The sequence below is a fragment of the Parastagonospora nodorum genome, assembly GCF_000146915.1.
Source record: "Parastagonospora nodorum SN15 chromosome Unknown scaffold_8, whole genome shotgun sequence".
NCBI lineage: Eukaryota > Fungi > Ascomycota > Dothideomycetes > Pleosporales > Phaeosphaeriaceae > Parastagonospora > Parastagonospora nodorum.
This window is the reverse complement of record NW_001884556.1, coordinates 27,797-53,116: the sequence shown is the minus strand read 5'-3', so window position 1 is coordinate 53,116 and position 25,320 is coordinate 27,797. Positions and strand designations below refer to the sequence as shown.

At 50.8% G+C, this 25,320-nt stretch overlaps 12 protein-coding genes across 12 annotated transcripts; 6 read left to right on the top strand and 6 right to left on the bottom strand.

The window, feature by feature from the left end:
- Nucleotides 1–590: 590 nt before the first annotated feature.
- SNOG_05477 (hypothetical protein) lies at nt 591–2,322 on the top strand (the record flags this gene model as incomplete). The annotated part of the gene is made up of 3 exons (XM_001795829.1): nt 591–608; nt 633–2,237; nt 2,269–2,322. 3 exons carry the CDS (start codon nt 591–593, stop codon nt 2,320–2,322), a joined length of 1,677 nt encoding a protein of 558 aa, XP_001795881.1.
- Nucleotides 2,323–2,536: 214 nt separating this feature from the next.
- SNOG_05476 (hypothetical protein) lies at nt 2,537–4,040 on the bottom strand (the record flags this gene model as incomplete). The annotated part of the gene is made up of 6 exons (XM_001795828.1): nt 2,537–2,583; nt 2,751–3,083; nt 3,138–3,264; nt 3,316–3,630; nt 3,680–3,774; nt 3,830–4,040. The coding sequence occupies 6 exons, from the start codon at nt 4,038–4,040 to the stop codon at nt 2,537–2,539; spliced, it is 1,128 nt and encodes a 375-aa protein (XP_001795880.1).
- A 690-nt stretch (nt 4,041–4,730) lies between these two features.
- SNOG_05475 (hypothetical protein) lies at nt 4,731–5,729 on the top strand (the record flags this gene model as incomplete). The annotated part of the gene is made up of 1 exon (XM_001795827.1): nt 4,731–5,729. One exon carries the CDS (start codon nt 4,731–4,733, stop codon nt 5,727–5,729), a length of 999 nt encoding a protein of 332 aa, XP_001795879.1.
- Nucleotides 5,730–7,427: 1,698 nt separating this feature from the next.
- SNOG_05474 (hypothetical protein) lies at nt 7,428–8,265 on the top strand (the record flags this gene model as incomplete). Its single annotated transcript, XM_001795826.1, has 3 exons — nt 7,428–7,797; nt 7,850–8,116; nt 8,177–8,265. The coding sequence occupies 3 exons, from the start codon at nt 7,428–7,430 to the stop codon at nt 8,263–8,265; spliced, it is 726 nt and encodes a 241-aa protein (XP_001795878.1).
- A 1,594-nt stretch (nt 8,266–9,859) lies between these two features.
- On the bottom strand, nt 9,860–10,096 carry SNOG_05473 (hypothetical protein; the record flags this gene model as incomplete). Its single annotated transcript, XM_001795825.1, has 1 exon — nt 9,860–10,096. One exon carries the CDS (start codon nt 10,094–10,096, stop codon nt 9,860–9,862), a length of 237 nt encoding a protein of 78 aa, XP_001795877.1.
- Nucleotides 10,097–11,468: 1,372 nt separating this feature from the next.
- Nucleotides 11,469–13,103, bottom strand: SNOG_05472 (hypothetical protein; the record flags this gene model as incomplete). Its single annotated transcript, XM_001795824.1, has 2 exons — nt 11,469–12,001; nt 12,125–13,103. The coding sequence occupies 2 exons, from the start codon at nt 13,101–13,103 to the stop codon at nt 11,469–11,471; spliced, it is 1,512 nt and encodes a 503-aa protein (XP_001795876.1).
- A 610-nt stretch (nt 13,104–13,713) lies between these two features.
- SNOG_05470 (hypothetical protein) lies at nt 13,714–13,901 on the bottom strand (the record flags this gene model as incomplete). The annotated part of the gene is made up of 2 exons (XM_001795823.1): nt 13,714–13,726; nt 13,792–13,901. 2 exons carry the CDS (start codon nt 13,899–13,901, stop codon nt 13,714–13,716), a joined length of 123 nt encoding a protein of 40 aa, XP_001795875.1.
- A 1,079-nt stretch (nt 13,902–14,980) lies between these two features.
- SNOG_05469 (hypothetical protein) lies at nt 14,981–15,230 on the bottom strand (the record flags this gene model as incomplete). The annotated part of the gene is given in 2 exon segments (XM_001795822.1): nt 14,981–15,150; nt 15,170–15,230. 2 exon segments carry the CDS (start codon nt 15,228–15,230, stop codon nt 14,981–14,983), a joined length of 231 nt encoding a protein of 76 aa, XP_001795874.1.
- Nucleotides 15,231–15,812: 582 nt separating this feature from the next.
- SNOG_05468 (hypothetical protein) lies at nt 15,813–17,289 on the top strand (the record flags this gene model as incomplete). Its single annotated transcript, XM_001795821.1, has 2 exons — nt 15,813–16,788; nt 16,898–17,289. The coding sequence occupies 2 exons, from the start codon at nt 15,813–15,815 to the stop codon at nt 17,287–17,289; spliced, it is 1,368 nt and encodes a 455-aa protein (XP_001795873.1).
- Nucleotides 17,290–18,468: 1,179 nt separating this feature from the next.
- SNOG_05467 (hypothetical protein) lies at nt 18,469–21,271 on the bottom strand (the record flags this gene model as incomplete). Its single annotated transcript, XM_001795820.1, has 2 exons — nt 18,469–21,011; nt 21,064–21,271. 2 exons carry the CDS (start codon nt 21,269–21,271, stop codon nt 18,469–18,471), a joined length of 2,751 nt encoding a protein of 916 aa, XP_001795872.1.
- Nucleotides 21,272–21,920: 649 nt separating this feature from the next.
- Nucleotides 21,921–23,381, top strand: SNOG_05466 (hypothetical protein; the record flags this gene model as incomplete). The annotated part of the gene is made up of 4 exons (XM_001795819.1): nt 21,921–22,066; nt 22,128–22,362; nt 22,431–22,769; nt 22,959–23,381. The coding sequence occupies 4 exons, from the start codon at nt 21,921–21,923 to the stop codon at nt 23,379–23,381; spliced, it is 1,143 nt and encodes a 380-aa protein (XP_001795871.1).
- A 14-nt stretch (nt 23,382–23,395) lies between these two features.
- On the top strand, nt 23,396–24,445 carry SNOG_05465 (hypothetical protein; the record flags this gene model as incomplete). The annotated part of the gene is made up of 3 exons (XM_001795818.1): nt 23,396–23,462; nt 23,703–23,768; nt 23,898–24,445. The coding sequence occupies 3 exons, from the start codon at nt 23,396–23,398 to the stop codon at nt 24,443–24,445; spliced, it is 681 nt and encodes a 226-aa protein (XP_001795870.1).
- Nucleotides 24,446–25,320: the final 875 nt, after the last annotated feature.

Genomic DNA, 25,320 nt, shown 5'->3' with positions numbered 1-25,320 from the left:
ACGTAGGCGTGATTTGGTGGACATATGATGGTTTACATATAATGGTAGAAGTTTGGAGTCGCTGCATTGTCAGCAGCGAAGGTACCAAGACCTTGTCGCGGGTGGAATTCTGGCAAGGTGGCCTAGTCACCACGCGAAGGATGCATGGCCAATGAACGAACGCGGCAGAAGAAGCTACAGTGCTTGGCGTTCTTATCGAGATAGAGAAAGGGCGCAAACGACCTGGTCATGAATCACGACGTCCTCTCATCTGACCCTGACATGCATTCTTTTAGATTTGGTCATAATCATGAAAGCATCTTCACTCCAAGAATCTACCGGGCCATGCTGTTATCGTATCGTTTCCTGCGTTTATCGTTTCGCCCGCCAATGTGGATGCGACAACCCCCTTGTGCTACGGCTATCATTCAAGAATACAATGCCGGGAGCAACAACGGCATTGATCAAAACAAAAACATATGCCGATCCGACAAGCACGCTAATTAAGCGAATGTCATCAATCTAGCACATCTGGACCAATCAATACCGATGACATCCTCTTCACCACTCAATTTGTCGAGATTGCTTGGAATGACACAGTTTGACGAAAAATGTGGGGCTATTTCATGGTATGAAACTCCCTGCATTTACAGCTTTTGTTGCATCTGGTTCGCACCCAACTCGCTGTTCTTGTCATAACTATTTGGGCTTCCATGGGTGAAGCTCCGGCAGAACCACTTTCATATTACAAAGACATGGTGTCTAAACGGCGCAGATGCGACGAAGAAGAGGAACTATTGGTTGGTAGCAACAAGGAGTTGCGATTCGAGCGTGATGCTGGCGACTCAAGAGCTGGGGCCGAAGAGACCGACATACAAGTTAGTAAGAATGGGAGGGACGAAGAAGCGACATGGCAAAACCTCCCGCATAAGAAGCAGCTCTTGTTAATAGCTCTCTGTCGGTTATCCGCGCCTCTCACAAACACTTGCCTCATACCTTATCTCTTCTTCCTCGTCAAATCTATGATCTCCGAGCCTGAGCAACCTACTGCACCGCAACGTATTTCGCGCCTCACTGGTCTCCTGGTCGCCGCTTTTCCGATCGGACAGATGTTGACAAGCATACTTTGGGGCAGGCTTTCGGACTCGTATGGTCGAAAATCTGCCATAATCCTTGGACTTGGAATGAGTGTGGTCGCGAATGTGGCTTTTGGCTTCTCGCGGACGTTTGGCATGCTGATAGCCTGGCGGGTGATCGCGGGCATGGCCAACGGGACGGAAGGTGTAATGCGAACCATGACTGCGGAAATTGTGAAGGAACAGAAACACCAGCCACGAGCTTTTCTCGCTCCTCCAGTCATATTCAACTCGGGTAGAGTCATCGCATTGGCTGTCGGAGGCTGTCTCGCCAATCCCGTCGACAACTTACCACATCTTTTTGGTCCAGAAGGTGCTTTTAATACGGGAAAGCACCCTGCAGGCGTGAAATGGACGTTACATTATCCTTACGCCCTTCCGGCATTTTTCAATGCTATTGTGCTTGGAGCCTGCCTGTCGGTAGCTGCGATTTGGCTCCGTGAAAGCCTGCCAGCGGAAAACAGTCTATCGAAAAGTGGTTTCGTGACCGCATGGACAAAATATTGCAAGAGTAAGATCTTCTGGCAACCCAGTGTCAGATACACCGTGATTCAGGACAAGGACGAAAGCCTTGGTGAGGTTGTTTCTTCCATGGAAGCGTCTTCGTCAAGCTCCGGGCAAAATCTTAGAGTGCCTTCGATCTGGACGCGACAAGTGTACCACGCTCTTATCACTTTTGCGCTCCTGCCGTTGCACAATGCGACATTCCTGCACATTTTCCCCCTGATGCTAAGTATGCCGATTGTGTACGATCAGAAGCTGAGCGTGTTCCTCTTCAAGGGTGGCCTTGGACTAGCTTCGCCAACTATTGGGCTTTATCTTGCGCTATTCGGAATCGCAAGCATCATAATACAACTCTTCTTGTATCCTTGGCTCCATCAGCGTGTTGGGACTGTAGGCATGTTCCGAATCGCAAGCAGTCTCTTTCCCATCGCGTACATCGCCGCTCCATACCTCGTCTTTTCTGCGAATCAAGGCGTCATCAAGTGGGTCGCAATGGTATCAATTCTCTTCATACAGGTCATGGCTCGCACAATGGCTATCCCGAGTAGCATCCTCCTGCTTACGGACTCCGTACCAAGTCGACATGTGATGGGTTCCATCCACGGTGCAGGTAATACAGTGAGTGCAATGGCAAGCGTATGTGGCCCAGCTATCGGCGGCGTGCTTCTTGCCGAAGGTATCGAGATGGGAGCAATTGGTTTAGTGTGGTGGACTTGGCTATGCGCCATATCGATTGTTGCGTTCGGGTGCAGCTGCTACATGTTGCGGGAGAAGTCAGATGTGGCATCTTTAGGTTCTCAGACGCTTAAACCTTTATCTTAGTTGGTTATAGAGCTAGCTTACGTCGTGCTGTCTTACCAAGGGTACTGAGGCACCCAAGATTTACCCACTGGTCAAGTTTTGCATTGTTCACTGACTTATTGCCTGTTGTAGCTGTCCTGCTCGGTAATTGGCAAGTATATCACTCAACTTAGATAGATCAGTTGATATTCTCTATGAAGCCAGGCCTAGAGCTTGCTGTTATCAATATCTACCTGGAAAACTATTGATAACTCTGGAGTGACCCCAAAGTCCCAAACTTCTGCTCCAATCGAACGAGACTTAAGTCACTTGCAAAAGGACTCATCGTACCATTCTTGGGCATGGCTGCGCGAGTTTGAAAGCTATATTCCTTCCCGCTAGGCACCTTTGCGAATTCAATGCCATTGTAACTTTCGTCGTCAGTAACCGAGTCCTCGCTGACCTTTGCTGAGCGAGACATATAGCCAATGGCTTTGAACATCGATCCAAAGAATGCTGTAACGGTGACGACAGCTACCGTACTGAGTATCGGTCGCAAGGTGGGTAGACAGCATGCAATCAACGCGACATTAACCTCGACAACAGTCCAGAAAAGCCCATGAGAAGTTATGCCTACTATGTCGTAAATTGGCATGCCCATTATGAGTTCTTCTCTAACGGCATCTGCACCGATGTTAGAATGGCTTTAGGACTGAACGCACGTGGAGAGTAACTGACTAGATGGTGTATTTTGCTTGATGCAAATGACCATGCGAACAGTTGCCGCTGAGAGAGCGAATCCGCCGAGTAAGAACACGCCGAACACCTGAGCCTTGCGAGCCGAAGGTAATTTCAGTGCCCATATCTTCCACTCAAGTCAATTATGTCCTCAGTATGAAGTTCGAAACAGACTTACACAAGGCAATGGCAGTATCAGAATGCACAAGTCGAGGACGGCGTCAAGGACTGTAAAGATGATGGTCGGCAGAAAGCCAAACGGACAGTGTTCGCTGATGCCGGCGAGCGATCCCCAATTAGCCGAAAAGTTTAGTCGACAGGTAAAGACAAAACCGAAAAAGAATGCCAGCATCCATCCGATAGTGATGATTATGAAAATTGTGGAAATAGTGGTGAAACTTCCAATACTGAATATTCGGCGGTAGAAGAATAGGACAGACAGTTTCATAAAACCGAGCGCGAGGGGCTGCATTATGAAGATGATGTACACAAGCTGAGACTAGTTAGAAGATTTATCATATGTTTGAAGACGTGATTTTCACCTTCTCTAAAATGACGAGGTCGGGTGTGGTTGTTGTCATCCAGCTCTCGGCGTTGGAAGCCAAATTATGGCTCCCAATAATCCTTTTCCTCGTTCCTGGGGAAATGGTCAGCCAATGCTAATCTCGCTGCATATATATTGTTGATCTTACCATAGATTAGGGCAACCGTCGTGCCAATACAGGGTATCAGGGCCAGGACACAGAGTACGTCATCTAGATGTGTCTGCCAGAATGTGTGTCCAGGCTTGATTTGAGTCCTCCATCGTATGAATACCCTCAATGAGACGGCGAGTATCGATAGGGCTAGAAGTGACACGCTGACAGCAAAGCACGAAGTGACATTGATGTATGTGTACCCCATGTTGGTCGTCGTCGTCGGCTTGTTGCACGATCGATCAGTGAGCTACGCACGTTGCAGGCAGATCAGCAGATATATTCGGGACAAGCATGATCACCCTTCCCGAGAAAGACTTAAATCGGTCGGGTCTGCCGCTCAGGTGTCGATGTACAGCATAATAACCGAACTTGCAGGCTTGTGCCTGTCACACCATGTTAGCGCAAATTTCCTACCGACTCGTACAACGACTCGCTTCATCTTACAAATAACGGAATGCGGAAGCGAAAATGCGCCAGCTACAACAGTTCCGTAAAGAACCATGATTTGCAACTACCAACTGGTTCGTAGACATAGTGAACGAACTAGCCTCGAAGACCGAATAATTTTGAAAAATCGCAACAAAGAAAAAATTCTCATTACCGGATAACTCAAGACATCTTCTCATTTTGACATATAGCGAAAGGGTAATTGCAGGGTTTCATGGTGTTCTGGAAATTTTAGTGAAGAATTAACGTTTTGCCGTGAGCGCCATTTTAGTGCTGTGACTGCCCAGGTGGATCCAAGAATAGGGTTCGTGGCTGGCTAGTCGACGATCCAAAACGACGGTCTGGGCCAATCGTGCATCCCCGTTGATCTTCTCGCCCATAAGTCTTCAAAGTCTTCGAAGGCCGGTATGATGACATATTGGCAGAATCGCTGCCCAAATTTCTGAAAATGAACCAGGCATTCGAACGCCAATTACCAATCCACATCCATACCATGGAGCCTCGATATAAGCCTCTTCCGATGCACGAACGGACAACAGACCAGGCCCTTACTTCGCGCCCAAAGTTGTTCCGCAGCTTTTGGATCATACCCCTTACGGTAGTCACGCTTTTCAACATTGCCATCTTGTTCGTCTCATTATACGTATTACGCGCTGCAGGTCGGCTTGACAGCTCTGCTTCTACTCATAACAATATCAATTCACTTGCGACAAGCCTGCCCATCGCTACAACAAATGCGAATGTTGCCGACAACGTGGCCAAAGTGGAACCTTTGCCTGTCGACTATGTTGCCTTTCACTGGGACACGCCATGGGGAAGTCGCAACGTCACGGAAGCGGATCAATTGTGGGAGAAAATGAACACAGCGCACGGCCATATTGCGATCGATCATGCCTGGGCGGCCGTAAACCAAGTAAGCATCTTTTCAAGGATACCGTTTCATTCGAATAACGCAAAGCCATCTAGTGGCCACCCTCAATGGACGTCCCCGGCAAACCGGGAAAGGGTCTGTACCTCCTGCAGGCCTATCATCAACTTCACTGTCTTGTACGTGCATGCCTATGCGATCCCATCAACATGGGACATATTCCAACTGGGCGTAGTTGACATCTCTTGCCAGCGTGTGATCCGCTCCGTTTTTCTCTCCATGTACCGTCAAACTCTTCCCGATTATCCCATCCATCATGCTCATCACTGCTTCGATGCAATCCGCCAGCACATCATGTGCAATGCTGACAACACACCGTTGTATGGCCACGGTGACGGCACATCTGGAGATGGCCAGATGCATCAGTGTAAGAGCTGGACTGCACTACGGAATTATGCGACACGAAATTCAGCATGCTTCCGAGATGGTAAGCCAGGTATGACTCTAGAGGATCGATTTGGGGTATGTGACGATGGGACTGATGGGCTCGAAGAAGAGATTTTCGCTCGTGAAGATTGAGTTGTCGTTTGCCTCAGGTTACAGAGACAAGAACAGGCATGGATGTTTGAAGAAGTCATGCGTTTCTCTGCCCATAATGACTAGACATAAAAGTTAAATGCATAATCTTCAGTCTTCATGACATCGTACCTTATACTCAAGATCCGCATTTGTAAGTGGGCGGCTGCAGTCGACTGTGGAGGTACTGTTCGATGCCAGCTTCAACTTTTGATGAGAGTCTAGGAAGACACAAAAGTAACGCAAATAGCTTGATTATAGTCATACGCAGATGCAGATCAGTAGACCTGTGATTCATAACGTGGTCTTCCCTTTGAGTTTTGCCGTTGGTATGGGACACGCCATTTCCCGGCTGAACATCCTTTTCCAGCATCAATTGAAAGCATCATGGGTGCCGGGTTTTCAACTTTAGTACCAAGACTACACCGAAAGCCCGGTAATTGGGCTTGGTTGTTATTGTTCGGTCCGAGCAATGCGAAACTAGAACCAATGCCATATCTACTTGACAGGACTTTCGGGACTTCCCTAATGTCGCTTGTCAGGCAGCCTATCAGTGAAGGGGGAAGCTCGGGAGAGCGCAGAGTCAGTCGAGAGCGGTTCCAGGCTCGCACTGCTCATGAGATAATTACTCTCCAAACACGAGCCTCAGCTATACCGGAGTCAGGCTTCTCGCACTTGGGCGACGGGAGGCTGAATAGAAGGTGAACTTAGTTAAGGGGCTCCGGAGCTACCATGGTTGATACCCAAAACCAAAGACATCACTGCACCCAAGGGCTCATCTCGCGACAATGAGATATGGACTTGATGATGTTACTTCTCCAGAGAACAACGGTCACCTGGATCGTTGGAAGGGATGTTTGCGATCCGCGTCGATCATCATTGTAAGAAGGCTAGGCTCAGCGGTCCCGATGGTCGGGAGGATCGCGCCCCACAGCTACCGCTACCTTTAGCTCCATTAGACTGAAAGTCTAGCCTCTTTGACGTCATCTGCCGTACCTGCCGAGCATTCTCATTTCCGTCCTGCTGGTTGATGACAGCAAACCTTATCCCACTCGAAATTTGACCTCGGAAAGTATATTTCTACGCCACAGGGGCCTCGAGACCACGGGTTCTAGCCAGATGAGAACAACATCCATGATTGAGCCTCAGCTGCCGTTGCCCGATGGCATCTTCAGAACACCCTAACTCGATACAAATTCTATTCCGTGAGGTTGTCATCCCGAGTAGGTCTGTGCAGAGGAGTAACTGCCGGGTGCCGTGTCTTTCATCGCGATTCTGGACGGGTGCATGTTTCAGAGAACATGCCATACTTCTTGGTCTCACCTGACTTTGCTTCGCTTGCTGCCAGCTCGGTGAATGGATGCCAGCTTGGACCTGTGCTAAATTTGAGGACAGGGGACATGCTGCAATACCTCAAGGCTGGGCGAGCAGTGCTCAGAAATCGCAGCCCAACATGCAGGGATCTCATGCTTCCAGCCTCGGGATCGGAAACAAAGAGACGATACCATGGGGCGTTGTACATAGACTAGCAATGCCTCTCTATATGGAAGAGAGCACCCTCGACACTTGCAGCATCAACTTCACTTTGGGTAGCTCCGCTTCCCGTCCGTTCATTGTACAAAGCAGCATCGATCCACGCCCGAGTATCCCTTTTCACGGCCAACGTAGCGATTTACTATGAAGTTCTTCATTCTTTTCGTCATGGCGAGCGGATTCGCAGCAGCAGCGCCTTTATTCGACCATCCAAAAGCCCCGGCTGCTGCAGACCTAAAGTCGACCCCGATGCCAACTCCCAACTCACTGCCAGGCGTTCCCTCTTTTGTTGGAATGGACGGTCAGCCAGGTGGTCTTCTCAGTGGTAAAAAAGGCTCCGCATCTCCAGTATCCATCATGGCCAAACCCTCTGTTACAAAGGCACCCGAGTACACGCGTACATATGCCACGGCTTTTCCTAGTACCTTCTCAGCTCCGGTACAGGGCACTGGCCTGTTATCACTCAAGAACCTTCCTGCGCTACCTCCTGTTATTGACAAGACGGTCTCTGGTGTCCTTGGCGCTGCCTATGGCTTAAGTATGTCCCCAGTGCCTCGCTGTAGTCCAATAACTTTGCTAATGGCTACAAGTGTCTGGAATATGCAACGAGGAACACAAATGTACAATAACCATGGCTGGCTCGCTCGATTCCCTGTTGGTTGACGGAGACAAGTACTCTGCCGCAACGACCATCAGCGGCTGGTGCGATGCCGGTCACTGTTATGGCTCAGCGAACCCAACTGTCAACGCGACCGCGCCGTTCGAGATTACATGTGATAAATTAACGGGAACTACTGCTTGCTCCGCAACTCTTGCAGGAGCAGCTGAGGCTATCTTTGTCAACGGAAACGCGCTTGGTAAATATGATCCTACATTACGATTCTGCACACCTTCACACCTGTACTAATAAGAACTAGAGCTTTGGGGATGGCTCACACCTTCCGGATACTGCAAAGGCGGCATCTGTACAGCCTCGATCGAGGCCTTTGGCGACCCCATGTACTAAACTACCCAACTATCTGACCAAACATCATACCGGCCATTGCTTGAGTGGAGCTGAGACATCTCTCAACATTGGGGAACCATGCTGCTGGATTTAGCACACGGTTCCCAGTAATAGTCATGAGAGGTGGTACATGAAAGGGCATTTCCTATGTTAGAAACAAAATACCCCGTCCTGGTGACAATAGATCTTACGAAGAAACATACTAATAAATTGACAATCCAAATGAATCAAAATCTGTACATCACATCCGGGTCCTCGCTCGCTTCATAGTCACGTCCATGTAGCCATGTATGTGCAAAAAGTACCAATCCTCAGCGGTTCCACGCAGGTCGAGGAGATTATCTTAAGTTACAATGCTTTTCCAGCTGGTATGTTACGCGAGATAATCCGCAACATAGTGACTCGATTATAACCGATAGCCACAAACCTGTAAATCACTAATCAGCAAACATGATTACATAATTTAGTGAAGGAAAGGCAAAACATTCGCTTGCGCGAAATGTATCCGTAGTGGTTGCCGGATTTGCCAACGCATTAGCAAAAAATCGGGCAAGTAACAATCAGAGACCAACCAACTCTCCTTCAATCAGCCCATTTGCACGAAGCAATTCCGTTGTTCTTTTCAATCAACTCAATCTTGAATTTTTTTTCTCTCTACTGCTCTATTCTGGGCTTACGTGCTCCGAGTACTCCTGCTACCCATCGCCATCCTTAACTTCAGCCTATACGCGTGTGCATTCATCTCGCCGCTTCCAACATCAGTGCTCATCCCCGCACTGTTCTGTCACTTGCTCGTTATCCAGGACCCGACATCTCATCGTATTCTCGCGGTCGGTGTGGGATGTTTCGTTGCCAATTTCTTCGCCGACCACGCGCTCCTTGGCACTGGGCCTTAGTTAATCTGTTGTCTACATATTCTCGTTGGATGCATTCGCCTTATTGTCTCAAATTAGAATTCTCAGGCCACTGGGTATATTTCTTTTCGTCAATTCCTTTTGCCGTTCCCAAGACAAAGCAGGCATACATCAACCACCTTCGTGCCACCAACCGTGCTGCTCTCCTGCTTGAAGTCCCGACTCTGATCTCTGGAGTCATAATAATTTGGCTCACGCGTAGTGGCTACTTCTACACTAGCGCGGAAAACACTTAGCTTATCGTCAGTGCTGTGATTGCGTGGTCAATGTACTCCAACATGTCGCCGTGGCCGTGTACCATTACTTGTACACTGGCGCACAAGCGGCCGATACTGAGCCGGAATCTAGCACGCTTGCCGCTGTTGATTCAGCAGTCGAAGAGTGGCTTGGGACTGTGGAGAAGATTTCAAAAGCTGGAGAGTTATCATTGGATAAGATCGCTAATCTGCCGTTGCCAGATTAGCAGAAGCAGGGGAGTACGAGTCGACGTGGTTGAACACACGGAAGCTGCCACACTGCGTGCCAGAAGATCTCGGGTCACGGAATAAACCGTTTGTTTGCTTTTGGAGCAACGAAGGAGACTTGGCTGTCATATGATGATGGTACAGGGATTGCAGGTTTGCTATTGAGCTTCCAACGTGCAGATTTGTGGCTTGAATGATGATTAATGACCACCACCCTCAAATCTTCGCTCTCAGTTGCTTTGCCTTGTCCTGCCTCTCTGTAACGTCATATATGGCCATCGGAAAACTTCCATCCTCGTCATCCCAAAAACCTTTGTTACCTACCACGCTTCGCTTGTAACTTGCCAAGCCCGTCTTCATCAACGCCTCGACTTGCTTCTGTTCCGGACTTCGCTTTGGCCACTTCTTCAACAATGCGGTGAAGTCATCACCGAAGATAAGAGGAACTTGCATTTTGGATGTGTTCAATAATTGTTCATACACCTCAAGCGTAAGGAAGGGCGAATAGACCAGCGTCGCTGGCGACAAGGTAGATGCTGCTTCGCCCAAGGAATCGGCTGAAGATGTATGTAGAATTTTGATGTCAAGGCTAAGCAAGAACGACTCGTCCAACCGGGTGAACGAAGGATCTTGAGCGTAAACCTCAATTGGCGATCCACAAATTCTGTGCAGGATGTCCCGAACCGACAGCAGGATGACGAGTTGCTTCATTCTCCGACTCTCGCACTTGACAACGGAAAGGCTACCCAGACCAAGAGAGACAATGGTCGTTATGGGCGCTGCTCGAGACCGTGAAATTGCTCGGAGTTGCCGGACGATGGTACGACATAATTCAGAGGCGACGTAGAGATCCTGAAAATCTGCGAGAGTTCTACTCAGTCGTTTGTGTTCGCGAGATGATGACTTGGCTTTTCGTATTTGTTGAGGTGGCTTGGATTGAAGTAGATCCGTGACATCCGTGGCATGCAGCATCTTGCTTTTCCGGAACCAAAAAGTTGCGATGTGGAGGCTGTATTACGGAGAGTGCAAAAGGTCGCTGGACGGAAGAGTCGCAAAGTCTTTAGCACGCTGAGATTTGTTCAATGACTTGGTCTGCATCGATCGTATCCGAATCAGTGTCGAACATATTCATCTGTACCCGAAACTCCTTATAAAAAGCGCCAGATTTTTCAGCTGCGCCCAAGACGTGCGACATTGCTCACGAAGCCGATGGTCACTTCGGTGCTCGCACTTTCACGTTTGCGCAGCCAGGGTGTGTAATCCTTCTGCTGAGAAATCGGGCGTCAATGCGAGCAGTCATACTGTCCGCGGACTCCGTGTGCGTGGCTTCAGTCTCAGCCACTACAAGAATGAGTCAACGAGATAGAACAATTGTTGAAACAGGCGGCAAAGACGTTGAAAAGGGCGGTACCATAGCTTGGCAGAACAAGAAGAGGATCTGGTTGGTCGAGGCAAAGCTTACAACTGTGGCACGGCAGTATCGGCTTATTGTCTCGCCGCAGTATCAACCTGCATGTCTTCGGTGTTTGCTCAGTCGCAAGGCTGACGGCCAAAACGTAGCAAAAACCTGTCCGCTGAGTAATTAAAAGCTTTGAGTATACGCGTCTTAATTGTGAAAAGACGAGTGAAACGGTTCAGGTAGCGGCGCCTGGTTTTCGGACAGCCTACGCTAGTCGAAATGGCGTAAGGCGCGAGATGACGCTGGAGAGAGCGCCCCACATTTTACATTATGCAACAGAGAAAGGAATGTCCTTATAGTCCATACATAGTGTTACTGCATTGCCGAACAGTAGTGGTATCAAGGTCGACGACAATATACCAAAGCCTAGAAGCATAACCACGTTCCGATCCTCTTTCCCGTGCCTTTCCACCCCTTCTGCTCCGGCTCCATATCTTCTTTCGTGTACACATCCGTCTGCAGATCCATCTCGCTCGCTTTGCGCAACTTCGTGCGTTTGAGTAGTTTCCACACAACAATCATGAGCAGAAATACCGGCAACTCAACATAGAAGCTAACGAAGTCGACGGCCCCAAAGCTCGGGCTAAAGGATGTCCAGCCCTGTACCAGTACAATGAAGATGTTGAGCACAATGCAGATCCAGGGGCCCCATGGATATGTCCAGTTGATGAACGGTAGGAGGTGCTCTTTACCTTGAGCTTTGAGACCGGCGCGGAAGCGCAGCGATGCGATACCGATGCAGATCCAGCTCAGTTGATTCGAGACTCCCACGATGTTTTGCAGCCATGTCCAGACTTGACCAGATCCGGCGAACGAGAGCGAGAACAAAACAATTGAGACTAAACTTGTAGTCATGACCGCGACCCATGGCACTTGATAGCGCGTGAGCTTGGTGAAAACTTTTGGGGCATGGCCGTTCGCGCCCAGCGTATACAGGAGTCGAGATCCCGCGTAGAGCAGCATGGTTACCTAAATGCCGATCAGTGGTTTTGCTGGAGTATGCCACAGAAAGTTGAACGAACCGGCAGAAACAACACTGGTCAGAACGACCGCATTGACGAAGGAGCCTGCAGCTTTCGACCCGGCCATTTGGAAAGCAATCGTGAAAGGCGATGTGCGGCTGGACTTGGTGCTGAGGCCGGGATAGTCGTATGGGACGTTGAGGCCGATCATAAGCGCGGACAAGATGTAGAACAACAAGATGCGCCAAAAGACATTCTTAACAACCCGCGGGAGTACTCGCGCGGGGTCGCGCGTCTCTCCAGCTGTAATGGCGATGGACTCTGTCCCGCCGTACGCGAACGAGGCTGTCACGAAAACAGACGCGAAGCCGCCGATGCCTCCAACAAATGGCGCATCGCCTTGTGTCCAAAATTTGCCGCCAATATAGCCATACCCAATGTTTCCGCCGGCGTTGACTGCGATGCTGAGAATAATGAAGATGATGATGGTCACCACTTTTAGCAGACTGAGCCAGTACTCCAACTCACCGTATGCGCGCACATCAATGATGTTGGCGAGGACGATCAGCACCCAGACAATGATGCCGAGTGCATACCAAGGGAAGCTGTCGGTCCAGTACTGTACAAGCAGTTGAAGTGCGACCAGATCGGCTGCAGTCGATACCGCATCATTGAACCAGTAATTCCAAGTCAATGCGAAACCGAATGAATCGTCGACATAGCGTCCAGCAAAAGTGCAGAACGATCCAGCGACTGGTACGAAAGCAGCCATCTCGCCTAGCGCCAGCATAGTCATGAAGACGATAGCCCCAACTATGGCATAGCAGATCAGTAGCGATGCAGGTCCGCCTGTTGCCAGAGCCTTTCCGGTCCCAAGGAATAGTCCAGTCCCGATGGTACCGCCGATGGCTATCATTTGGACTTGTCGCGCCGAGAGCGACCGGCGCAGTCGGTCTTCGTTGACCACATGCAGATGATCAAGAGGCTCCGGTGATGTCGCATTATCGTGAGAGACTTTCTCCGGATCCGTAGATGCCATAATTTCGAGCGCGCAGAGTGATTATCGAGGTGTCTGATTGGAGTCGCGATGACTGCGAAGCATCCGGCTGGGCGGACGGAAGCTTTTCATGGCGGAAGCTTATGCAGCACGGTTGAGATCATGCCGAGATTTTACAGGTTTGGAGATGCATCGGAGCACGCAATCTCTCTGGGATCAGATTGGTTGTGCGCGGGGAATCAAAGGCTGGGTAGCATTTTTCACAGGAAGTATGTCTCCACATGGTTAGACTATTGCCAAATTCAGATTGCGATGACCAACGGGCCAGGGTCTGACATAAGCGTCGCCTTTTCTCGGCTCGCCTAACAACTCCATCGCATCTTTCTTTCCACTTCAACTTGTTCATCGCGACTGCCTCATCTCGATAAGCGAATGATCTGGGAGTGTACATCGAAATCTTGGCACTTTCTCGTCGGTGTCAACTGTTGAGATTCGCGAAGACATGCCTAAGCGGTTGCGCAATACTAATGCTGATTGTCAGCCACGGAGGAAAGTGAGCTCAGACATGTCAAAGCCTGTAGCTATACACAGCATTGATAAATTTTGAACTCGACGGCAAGGCCCTGTGTACAACTTCAGGTCATTGGACAATCTACTCTTGCATCCTGTCACTTTTCAGCATATTTGAGAACCTGCAGCACGCAAATCAACGCAAATCATGTCTACATACCTTTGCTCAGCTCGGATCTGCATGAGCGCCAGGTCTAGCACGCGGTAAGATACAACCTCGAGATCGAGCCATGGACTCTTTGCTGGGCTGTGATCTTCGAATGGAGTCATGGATTCAGAGATCTGGAGATTCGTGACTTCGTCTCCCAAAATCAACATCGAGCATAGATTCCAATCAGAGCGACTGCCCTGAGCCGCAAGAGGGGGATAGTGCCTCGAGACGTTTGTTTGGGCGTGACACTTGGGGTCCCCTGCTTTATAGCAGCCAGCTACTATGCACTGCCAGCCCATGACTGAATGAAGCAGTTGAAACTGTAGGCAGTTGAATACAACCTTTCATGGGGTATGCGCTTCGACTTCTTAACCTTCCCGAAGGTTTTCCCTCTCCGGCCTCTCCGATGACCCTCTTCTATTATACCGTCATGGTGACCATTTTTTCTTCTCTCGCTTCAAGACTGCGCTCGATCATCACATTACTTTCTTTGTGGCGCTGCTCTATTATTTCAAAATCATTGCCGAAGGCTCCATTGCATAATTCGAGCTGCATGCGCGGCGGAGACTTTGGACCATACGTCAATGACCAGAAGAGCTTACTCCTTCGATTCCAGTGCGACCCGGCTTTACCACCTTAATATTCTCGATCATTATGATTTTTTTACTGCTACTGTAAGCCGTTTGAGCTGGTTCGTCTCAGACTTTCGGAAGTGGAGTGCGTAGTGGCCGACAACTGTTTTGCATCCTTTCACGTTCTACCGACATCATCATTCCGTGCGCTTGCGCTTGTCTTCCAAGGCTGGACCTAGCACCTTGTGATTGTTAGAGGCGCAGTATGCGTAGGCACAGTTGACACATCGCGGCATGCACTCCCCCCGCACCCCTGGGAAAGATCGTCAGGTTATTCTCTTGCAAGAGCTAGCTCAAGGATGTTTAGATGACCGGAGTGGACAACCCTGGGCAGTAGCTCTTGTGCAAGAAAAGTATTATGCTAACGCTTTCAGTGAGGTTAGTGCAAATGCAGCAGGGCATCAGCGTATCCTCGGACATCGATGATTGTTCTGCGAGTTTGCTCGTGGCCTGAAGAAAGCATGATTTCGGGCGCGTGGATGGTAGTAACTGTTCCGCGGAGTCATGCCATATCTGACTCCAAAAATATAAGTAAACGAACTGCTGGGCCAGCCTGGCCCAATCGATCATCCCGAAGACTCGCCGGCAATATTCTTGGTTCTGCTGATCACAGCCGTGCGAGCATTTTGCTTTTGTGCTAAACGGATCTTCTCTGAGCCGACCCTGGATCTGGGGAAATCTAGCGGATGAGGCGGCTCCACAATGCGGGGTACGCAGAGCACAACACGAGGTGCAGCTGTCAAGTGTACAGGTACCCGTGAACTTGAGATGCAGGGCCACCCACCAAAGCACCTCAGGTAACATCATCGTCGTCATGGTGCTTGCCTCCCATGTAGAAAGGCATAATTACCTACCGCACTCATTCGGTGTGCAACATTAGGGAAAAACAAGTTCAGTCCTACGTGTTCCTCTGTGTACCCACCTAGGTAATTTTCTTGAAATTGAAACGGGATGGCGGAGTTTTAGCGTTACCACGTTCCGTCACTTAAACTTTCGCTTCAGATGATCCTGCATGGCTGATCCTTCCCTAGCGCGCCGCGGCCACAACTTCAACCGAGGCCCCATTGAGCTGCCTCATAGGCTCTATAAGACGCTCACATGAAGACATCTTGCACACTCTTACACATTTGCTAAAGTCTTACCGGCTCTGACCAACCAGATCAAGGCCTCGGTATACCCTTCCATTGGTTCATTCGGCCTCCTTCACACGCAACTCCAGACGGCCACCCATGTGATGGCTTGGAGTAACTTCGACTTAGAAGTCTTATTTGAGATTTTCTGGGGTAGAAGAAGCAAACACGAGTGTATATAAGGGGTCACGATGTCTTTCCTGGCAGGCATCACCATCGATCAAGCTATTACTTGCGTTTACTTCATTCACAAGGACTCTTACCGAAGATGAAGACTTCCGCCATCAAATTCGCGCTCTTTGCGCTTGCTGGACTTGCGTCTGCCGCTCCTCAGGGCGTGATCGGTTCTCTTCTGGGAGGTGGCAGCAAGCCCATTCCTCCTTCCGATGATCCCTTCTACACACCACCTGCTGGTTTCGAGTCTGCGAAGCCTGGAGCGATTTTGAGGAGCCGGGCAGTTCCCAGTGCTCTTTCGCTATTCCAAACCATTCCTCTCAACCTGAAGGGCGCCTGGCAGCTTCTGTACAGGACTACCGATTCTCTCGGCAACCCTGTAGCCACAGTCACCACTGTGCTCGTGCCAAAGAACGCCAACACCAAGAAATTGCTTTCATACCAGGTTGCCGAGGACAGTGGCGGCGAGATCAACTGCGCGCCATCCTACACCCTTCAGACTGGATCCAACACCACATATGCTGGAACTGGAGGTATTGAAGCAGCACTGATGGCCGCTGCGCTCAACCAAGGTTGGATCGTGAACTCCCCAGACTGGGAGGGCCCCAAATCTACTTTCGTCGCTGGACTTCAAGCTGGTTACGCAACTTTGGATGGTATCCGTGCAGCACTTGCATCTGGATCTACCACTAGCGTCTCGTCCGACGCGAAGGTCCAGATGTGGGGTTACAGTGGCGGTGCTCTTGCTTCCGAGTGGGCCGCCGAGCTCCAGACCAAATATGCCCCGGAGATCCCCTTTGTCGGAATGGCCATTGGTGGCGTGACCCCCAACGTCGAGAATGTCTTTAACACCATCAACAAGGGTCTCTTTGCCGGTCTCAGTGCCGCTGGATTCTTGGGCTTGGGTAATGCTTATCCCGACTTCGGCGCTTTCGTCCAGCAGAGCTTGGTGCCGGAGAAGGCCGATGCCTTCAACCAGGCCGGCCGACAGTGCTTCTACGCCGACGTGAAGACTTATGCTGGCCAGGATATCTTCACATACTTCAAGCAGGGACAGGCCATTTTCAGGGGTAAGTAATCAATATCCTTTCCTGCCAAGCTCCCTATGATATCACACATGCCGCATGCATCTGTCTTCTTCTAAATCTCGTGATGATCATCATGCTAATTTTGACCTAGACCCTATCGCTGAGCGTACCATCAAGGCCGGAGCAACCATGGGTGTTACTGGTACCCCACAGATGCCAATCTTCGTCTACAAGTCTGTGAACGATGAGATCTCGCCCATCGCTGACACCGACAAGCTTGTGCAGCAGTTCTGCAACGCAGGCGTGTCGATCGAGTACGTCCGCGACAACTTTGGCGAGCACTTCACCCAGGCCGCGACCAGCACCGGCGATGTCCTCAACTTCCTGACAGACCGTTTCAACGGTGTTCCGACTTCTGGCTGCAAGACGCGAACTGTATTCAACAACGCTCTTGACCCCGGTGCGCCGGGCACTCTTGGTGTTGCGCTGACTATGGTTCTGCTGAACGCCCTCGGTGTGCCTCTTGGACCCAACCACTTCTAAACGTGCCCATTGTCAGGACGATCCAGAACTGTGATGAGCGCCGGTGTTCAAGCTGAGAGTTTTTCTCTCTCTCAATTCATGAATCAGAGTGGGGAGCCTGTGACCATCCAGTGATTATCTTCCGAACAGGACGCTTCTGTTGTACATTCTTCGATTAAAATAGGTTTCAGATCTTCAATACATACCTTTTTACAAGACGCCTTTCCAACTCAGCTAATTGTTATGCTCTCACGCGATAAAGACTATAAGACTTGTATAAGCGAGGATTGAGTCTATTTTTCCAATCTGCTAGGAAATAAGGAGTAGCTTTACTGCTATCGCACACTGATATAATGACAATTCCTAATGGAATTTATAATTCTTTGCGCGGAACAGCTTATAGTGCATTCCAACAGAGTATTCCCAGGCTCATCCATTGCTATCGTATTGTGGTACACGAAGAAACTACACGAGGCCCTCTTTATTGGGTAGGGAATGGGGACTGAGGAGACTTATTGGAGTCAGGCTTTCAGCAATTAAATCCGACCCGATGACATGAGATTCTTGTTTGCTGTTGCTTTGCTCCAATAATTACAGTCTCGAAGCCCAGCTTGAATTCTCATCCAACACGACGCAACTCAGCCAGCGCGACACCGTACACCTCAAAACTTATGTCTCGTTGCCTAGCTAATCAAGCATGAGGAGGATTTTGCGCTAAGATACCCGCTGCCATGGCTGCAATCCATACATGCTCAAGAACTCAAAGTCCTATTGACCTTGGTCTGGCCATCGATAGCGAACTAACTCAGAGACACGGTTTGTACTGGTGAAAAGCCAAGAGAAGGCAGTGCGTCAAAAAATCGGGATCCAATCATGTTTCTACGCTGCAGTGACTGTAAAGACGTCGAGATGACAGGCAGTAATGAGCATAGGTAAGTATGCGGATACCGACGAGTGCGCGGTGCAGTGAGAGACGGAAGGCTAGGAAATCGATAGGCGGCGAGACAGCTACATCACTCTCAACCGCGTCATACAAGATAACATTGCCACTCCAGCCAGTCTTGAGTATCATGTCAGATTTCCAGTGCGGTCCTCATATTGACTGAGTATATCTAAGCTCTGGACCAAATCACAACCCCGCCAACTGCGGGATAATCCACGAGTAACACAAAGGTCGTTTGGGTATCTATCAAATCTACACTACGCCGCAGCCGGCGTCCCTGCCACCGTCTTTGGCGTCTCCTTGACGCCATCCTTCTTCTTCTCGCCCTTTCTCCTCCTTCGTTCCGGCTTGTACACATCGTTGAAATTGATATTGACAGCCAGCATCTTCAACTCTCCGTCTGGAGAATGCACGAGATCACCAAGCAAGATACTGATCCTATGCCTAAAGTCTTCGACTAGATTGCCCAGACGCTTCTGCAGAGCGGGCAGGACGTCGTCTTCGCTGGATCCATTACCGATTTTGAGCAGGGGTGGTGGGAAGGGCGAGTCGGGATCTTGGTTGCGTGATGGAGCGCGTGAGTGGGAGAAAGGGTCGGGCGAAGAAACGGCGGCGTCGCGTTCGGACAGACCCCAGCGGCCAGCGGCGGTACGTGTCTCAATCTTTGCAACGCGCTCTTGACGGCGGGTGAACTCCGCAACGGAGAAGGAGTACAAGCCATCGACGGCGTCTTTGTATGACAGCATAGTCTTAAGCAGCTCGTGCAGTTGGCCGGTGAAATCGATACTCGAGCTGCCGAGCAGACCTTTGCGCGTGATGTTGTTGAGGTATTTTGCGTGCGCTTCGATCATGTCGTCAAGGGTGCTTTCCGGCTTGTTGAGCGCTTTTTGCAAGTCGATCCAGGATGATTCAATGACTTCGAAGAGAATGTAGTGCTGGAGTTGGCTGACAAAGTGTACCATTTCGGCCATGGCACAGCGCGCTTTCTTCCAATCAGTGCCAACTTTATCCGAGACGGTGCCCAGAACACCACGGGCGCCAGTCGTGCATCGTCGCCATGTTGAGCCGAGAGCGAATTCGACTCGCTTTACGCGCCAGAGGAAGTTGAATACTTTGAGATACTGCTTGGAGCCAAAGGGTGTGACAATGACGTCGACGGGCGCATCGATCTTGTACTCGAGAGTGAAGACGTCCCAGCCAATCTCGCCGTGTGACAATTCCAACATGCGAGAGTCGAGTCGCCGCAGAACATCCGAAGTGTCAAACTGCGCATTCGAGTTGCGCACCGCATGCTCGAGTTGAGCTGTCAAGGTGTGGCGGTATTGTGTATTTGCTGGTCGGTCGAGGTTCGAAGATAGGGACTCCATGAGCACAGCGATAAAGTCACCTGCACCAAGCAACATGTACTGCTTCAGCGCCTGCAAGTGGTCGAAAAGCTTAAACTTGTTGGCCATGAGATCGATCAGGCGCGCCATGGTTGTCTTGTATGCATCGCCAATGGAGCGCTCCAGATTCGCTGTGTCGCCATAGCGCAGCTCTTTCGATGCTTCCTTCGAGTAGGTGTCCACCCATGCAGCATCACCGCAACCATAACGGATGAAGTTCAACGTCTTGCCGATCAGGAAGACCTTTTTCGCGAAGTCTTCAGTCACAATGGTGGGCACCATCTTGTCATTCAGCCGGTACTTGTCTTCCCACACGCTGGTTGCGCCTCCTTTGCCTTCGGTGCCATTCGCCTCCAGAATCTCGTCTTCACTCTGCTCGGAGACGAAGAACTCGCCATAGGGATCTGAGAGCTCGCCGTCATACACCCACTGCCGAAGCATGTCATAAAAAGGTCGCGTGACATCAGACAGTAGGCGCTCAGCAAAGGCCATGACATACGGGTCGCCGTGGTTCAGGGAGAAGGAGTGTATCAGCGCGATTAGCTCGCCGCCCTTTTTCGTCTTCGATTCCTCCACCATCAGGCTCATCAGTCGAAGCCCCATTGTAGGCTCTCGGATCCAGATCATGCATCGCTTCAGTGTGACACCGGCCTTGCTGACGCCCTGATGCGCGGGTCCTTCGCTCAGTTGTGTGAGGGCTCTCCGTATCTGACCCTCCAATGTCGCGACCAGGCCCAGGTATGCCCTCAGCTCTTTCGCCAACGCAGAGCGAAAGCTTTGCCCTATGAGACCGCCATCGGCCGACTCCACGAACTCTGCTAGTCCCCGGTACAGTATTGCGGGCTCAGCCAGGGTGTGTAAGAGACTGATGATGGGTACGGGGAGACTGGGAGGGAGATTGAGCGCAGTCGGTGAAGGGAATATGAGGTTTGTAGAGGACAGTCCCTGGAGAGTGAAGGGCAGGTCGCGCAGTAGAGCCGGCTCTGATGGACCTGTCTCGGGCCGTTCGACATGCCCGGCGTCGGCCTGTTGTTGTTCCTTGGTGGCAGACTGGGGCCGCCGTTCCTTTTTCCTTTCTGGCTTCTCAAGCACGGGAGGCGGGGCTTGCCGCGTGCTTGCCTTTGGTGAGCCAGTATTGACGGGCAGCGTCGTCAAGCCTGGCCGCGCAAAGGCCTCTCTGAAGGCGGGACTGGTGACGGCCGGCGCATTGGAGTGCTTCTTGGAGGGTGTCGTGGGTTCATGAGAGCGGCTGCGCGAGTCACGCGTACGGGGCTGCTCTTGCGGCAGAGGGAGGTCGGAGAGTTCGTGGAGGAAGTACAGCATGCGCCATTTCTGATCCAAAACGGGCTGTGATATGAGGCGTTGCAAGAGGTTGTGGAAGCGTGCTCGGCTCTGCGCGTCACCGTTGCTGGATACTGCAGCGTAATTAGCTTGAAGTCATATGACCTGCCCTTCACCATGACCTACTCCTGCTGTCTATCAAGTCGGCAATGTGGTCGGTGTCTGGGACGAGTGGAGGGTCCCCCGCCGCGCTGAGCGTGTCTATAGCGTATCCAAAAGCCTCGTCGAAGCGCTGATTCGCAATTTCCTCGTCATCGTCGACGTCTTCGGGCACAATGCGCACAATCAGCTCGTTCAACGCGTGTTCGACGCGTTCTCGGTTGAAGGAGGCCATGATGACACGCTGCTCAACTTTCCATCGGGTTGTGTTTGGGTCCTGGTGGGGTCGCGCGCTAGCGCTTTCCGCATTCGAGCTGCTCCAAACACCGTCATCCCAAACACCAACTTCACCTCAGCTCCTTTGGCCCACGCATATCGGGCATCGAGGGATTGGATAGGTACCCGTGATACGTATATCATGCTGGAGATGTGGTCACCACCTTTGCCTCGTCGACCTTCACTTGGCGCTCTCCCAGCGCATTTTAAGCAGCAATTATGCCCAGCGATTACCAGACAATGTAAAGTGCAACTTTGACAATTTCGAAATAAACGCGCACTCCCATCGTTCCCTTCACCTTTACAGCGCGCCTAAAATCTCATCGTAGATTCTTGTGAGTGCTCACCTTCGCAGCCATCGTTCACGCTCTCACTTCGAGCCTCCCGTCAGCTCGTTACGGGCAGGGTAAGTGACGGCAAGCTTTGTCCGCTACTTTAGCCAGTATATATCTCTTTCCAACCACTCTTTCTTCTGCTTCTATACACCCTCCGTTCTCTTTCATCGTCTATCCGTCATGAGCAACCAGGATCGACAGCCCACAGACGACATGGTTGTGGAGAGAGCACCTACCCCATTAACGAGCCCGGGATCGCGTGCCTCTATGATTATGCTCGAAACCCCCGACGACGGCTTGCGACCCCCTTCGCAGGCCCCTATCACCACAAGTCTAGCCATGAATACCTCGCCTGCATTCGAAGTCGTGCGCGAACTCGCAAAGGTCCCCATGGACGTGCCTCTCGAAGAGACCGACAAGTTCAAGCCATATCAGTATGTTTCAATCTTGTAATGTACGCTCAAACTAATTCGCAGACAGGTCTCTGATGAACACAGAGCTTACACTCGAGTATGGTAAGAAGTTGAAGAACAGCAGGGTCATCCACCAGGAAATCTTGTGCTGCCACAGCAGCGGTGCGGCCCGTGTTTTCAAAGAGTCGCAACCACTGCGAAATTCTTATGCAGTGGCGGACAAGTTGCGCAAGGACCTCAAGGATCTCGTCTCCCCGTGCGTGAGCAAAGAGGAATTTGACCAGGAGCACCTCGAGAACAAGGCATGTTGTCTCCTACAGACCAGCATCGAAGCGCGTAATGATCCCTTGGTCACTAACTAAATCCGCAGGCGGTTCCTCTCATTGCAAAGATTCATGGAGAATATCCACTCAAGTCATATCAGCAACGTATTCAAAAGACCATTGACGCTGTTATCGTCGAAGAAGTGGGCAAGCGACACGTAGTCATGACTGGATCAAAGGTGGCGTTCGCCAAAAAAGATCTAAAGGATTTGGGCATAAATCTACGTCTCGAGGCTCTGCAAGCCAAAGGTGTCATGGAAGTCGCGCAGCGTCTTTCGTCCGTTTTACGCGAAGTCAAGCATCATGAAAGAGAGGCCGCGAAGACCAGTACGCAGAAGGCGGCAGCACAACGACGGTTGCTCTTCCCAGATGCTGAGCACCGCGTGGTACTATCTTTGGTGAACTGGATCTACTTCAATGGTCTTTTGCACTATGATGACGCGGAGCATCTGTAAGTTCCGATCATTCGCCACAGTAATACTGCGGCTTTAATGTACACTATGCTGACAATATTTTCACCAAGATACGCACTTCACGGCCTCGCAAATAAACTCGGAGTTTCAGTACTTGCTCAGAAATGCCTGGAGAAACTTGCAGCTGACACCAATATCATGATTGAGGAAGCTTTCCGCCTAGGCATGTCGCTACAAGAACTGCTCGAATCCGAGCCTGTCGCAGGGGACGACCAGACCACATCGCCAGCTCAAAATGTGGTACAGGTGGTCTTTGAACACGTTCTCAGGGAGCCTAAAGCTCCTAAAAAGCTCGTAGACCTCGTCACGTATACTCTGGCGGACCGACTCGACCCAGGCCTGTGGGAGACCCTTGCTCCCCGAATAAACCATGGTACATTACGCCAAATCATGGCCATCATCCTGGTACGACGTCAAGCCAAGACCGAAGACGTCGAGTGTCTTCGCCTCAAGTCAGAAAGCGAGCCTACAGGAGATGAGCTTATGCTGAATGCGCCCACCGAGAACACCACAATCGCAGGTTAAAGGGCGAGGCAGAGATGGCGAATATTACGGCGCACTGGGTCTCGGTGCGAAACGACGCCGAAGACATGTATCACTGCTACAGTGAGCGGTCTCAAGCCGAGTGAATAGCAGCAACACGCGGCAGGCGCATGGCTCACACTTGACATTTTCTTTCTTCATATCATCCATTCATTAGTTTTCTCCTATATATCGGTATCCTAAATCATGCACAAGCCTTCTCAGTCCAATGAGAGACGTTCTGAGAGTTTACAGCAGTCTACTGTTCACGCTGGTTGAGCTCGCAGCTGCGAAACAGGATATTGTCACGGCTAACACGCACAGGGAGACAAGGAGCGAAACGGACGAACCTCAGCAAACTCCAAGCTGGGCAGCTGTTTGCTGATCTAAGTAAGTCGATACCTGTCGTGCTCGGGCGCAGTACCCCGGATCGACATTCTCGGACGACAAATCATTCGGACATAGCCAGAATCGCATGAGGTTGTACAGCGACCATTTTGTGGTTACACGACTCAACAGGATGCATACACCTTCAGCTCCAGACCGGCAACGCTACCGAGACGTCATACCCAGTTGTAGAAGAGATGCATGAACCTGAAAACTCTGTTTGTTTTTGTATCACAGATCGCCCACCTCCTTCCTGCGCACTGACGCCAAACATCCAGACTAGGCTGTTCGTGACGTCCCTTGCGTGCGACAAGCCTGGTTCAGGAGTCCCAGCAACCCGGTCCAAGGCCAGCATGCATCGGCCCACGCCTCAACACGAAGGGACATCAGACCGTCGAGGTCGAACTTCATCTCAATTGAGCTTCACATGCAGCATGATGAAGGAGATCCTCGTTACACGCAAGTCGCTCACTTTCGCGAAGATTCAGTATCGAAAGCTGTCAGCAGCATCACCACTCGATATTCCCACAATGACAGAGGACATTGTCATCATATGGAATTCGAAAACGAGTTACCTCTCGAGCAGCACAGCGTGGACGGCGCATGCATCTCAAACGGCTACTAGCAACTGTGGCGCTCCTTGCAGGACCCCCGATGAACACAAGTCTACACAATTCTAATCCTGCAATACCATTGAGCCCCGCCTCTGAACACGCTTCAAAGCTAGGGAAGGTGCGCATCTGGATTTGTCTGACTCAGTACTTCACAGGCGGCAATTTGCAACAGTCTTGCATCGAACCACAACGAGAAGATGCTAGAGACAATATGGCAGGTGTCGCCAAGCAGCCAGGAATGTCTGTGTTATCTGGAGTCTGGGAAGCGGAGCTCGACCCACAAACACCGCTAAGCATGCCGACTGGCCGCAGTCCCATCTTACCTGCAGCTCATCCGTAACAGTCTGCTGTTGCATGGCCCTCTGACGTTTTGATGGCTTTGCAATGCACTGATGTTTTACGCCTCTGTTACAGGCTTGCCATGCCTTGGCCAGCATCGATGCAGCTCTCCGAGACGCACGCTATCTGCCGTGATCTCCCAGAATGCATTCCACGTGGGGAACTCAAAACCGCATACCCTCGATCTGGCATGGAAACACCGTGGGCGCTGAGGCAAAATTCATCTTAGCCACTCGTTCTTGTGTCCCCTTTCATTTCGTCACTCATTCTCCTTGCAGGCCTGGTCTATCATGGAGCGTGTCTTAGCGGAAAGCCCAGTTTGCGCAAGCCGGGGCTTGTCGTGTTTCTCATGCGGAAATGTGGAGTTGTACCTACAAGTTTGGAGAGTATAAATCATGTGCTTACCCGGTTTGGATCCGCACGACACAGACGACCACGCTGCTTCCAGTCGACTCAGTGCGTCTTACAGAGTCATACAGGTGCCGCGGAATGTATACCTCTTCGGATAGATCTTGCAAGTACCAGAACTGGTGGGATGGACGGACACCACGAGCCGGACATGAAAAGAGTCAACACAAGGGCGATGGTAGCATGGTGCTTCC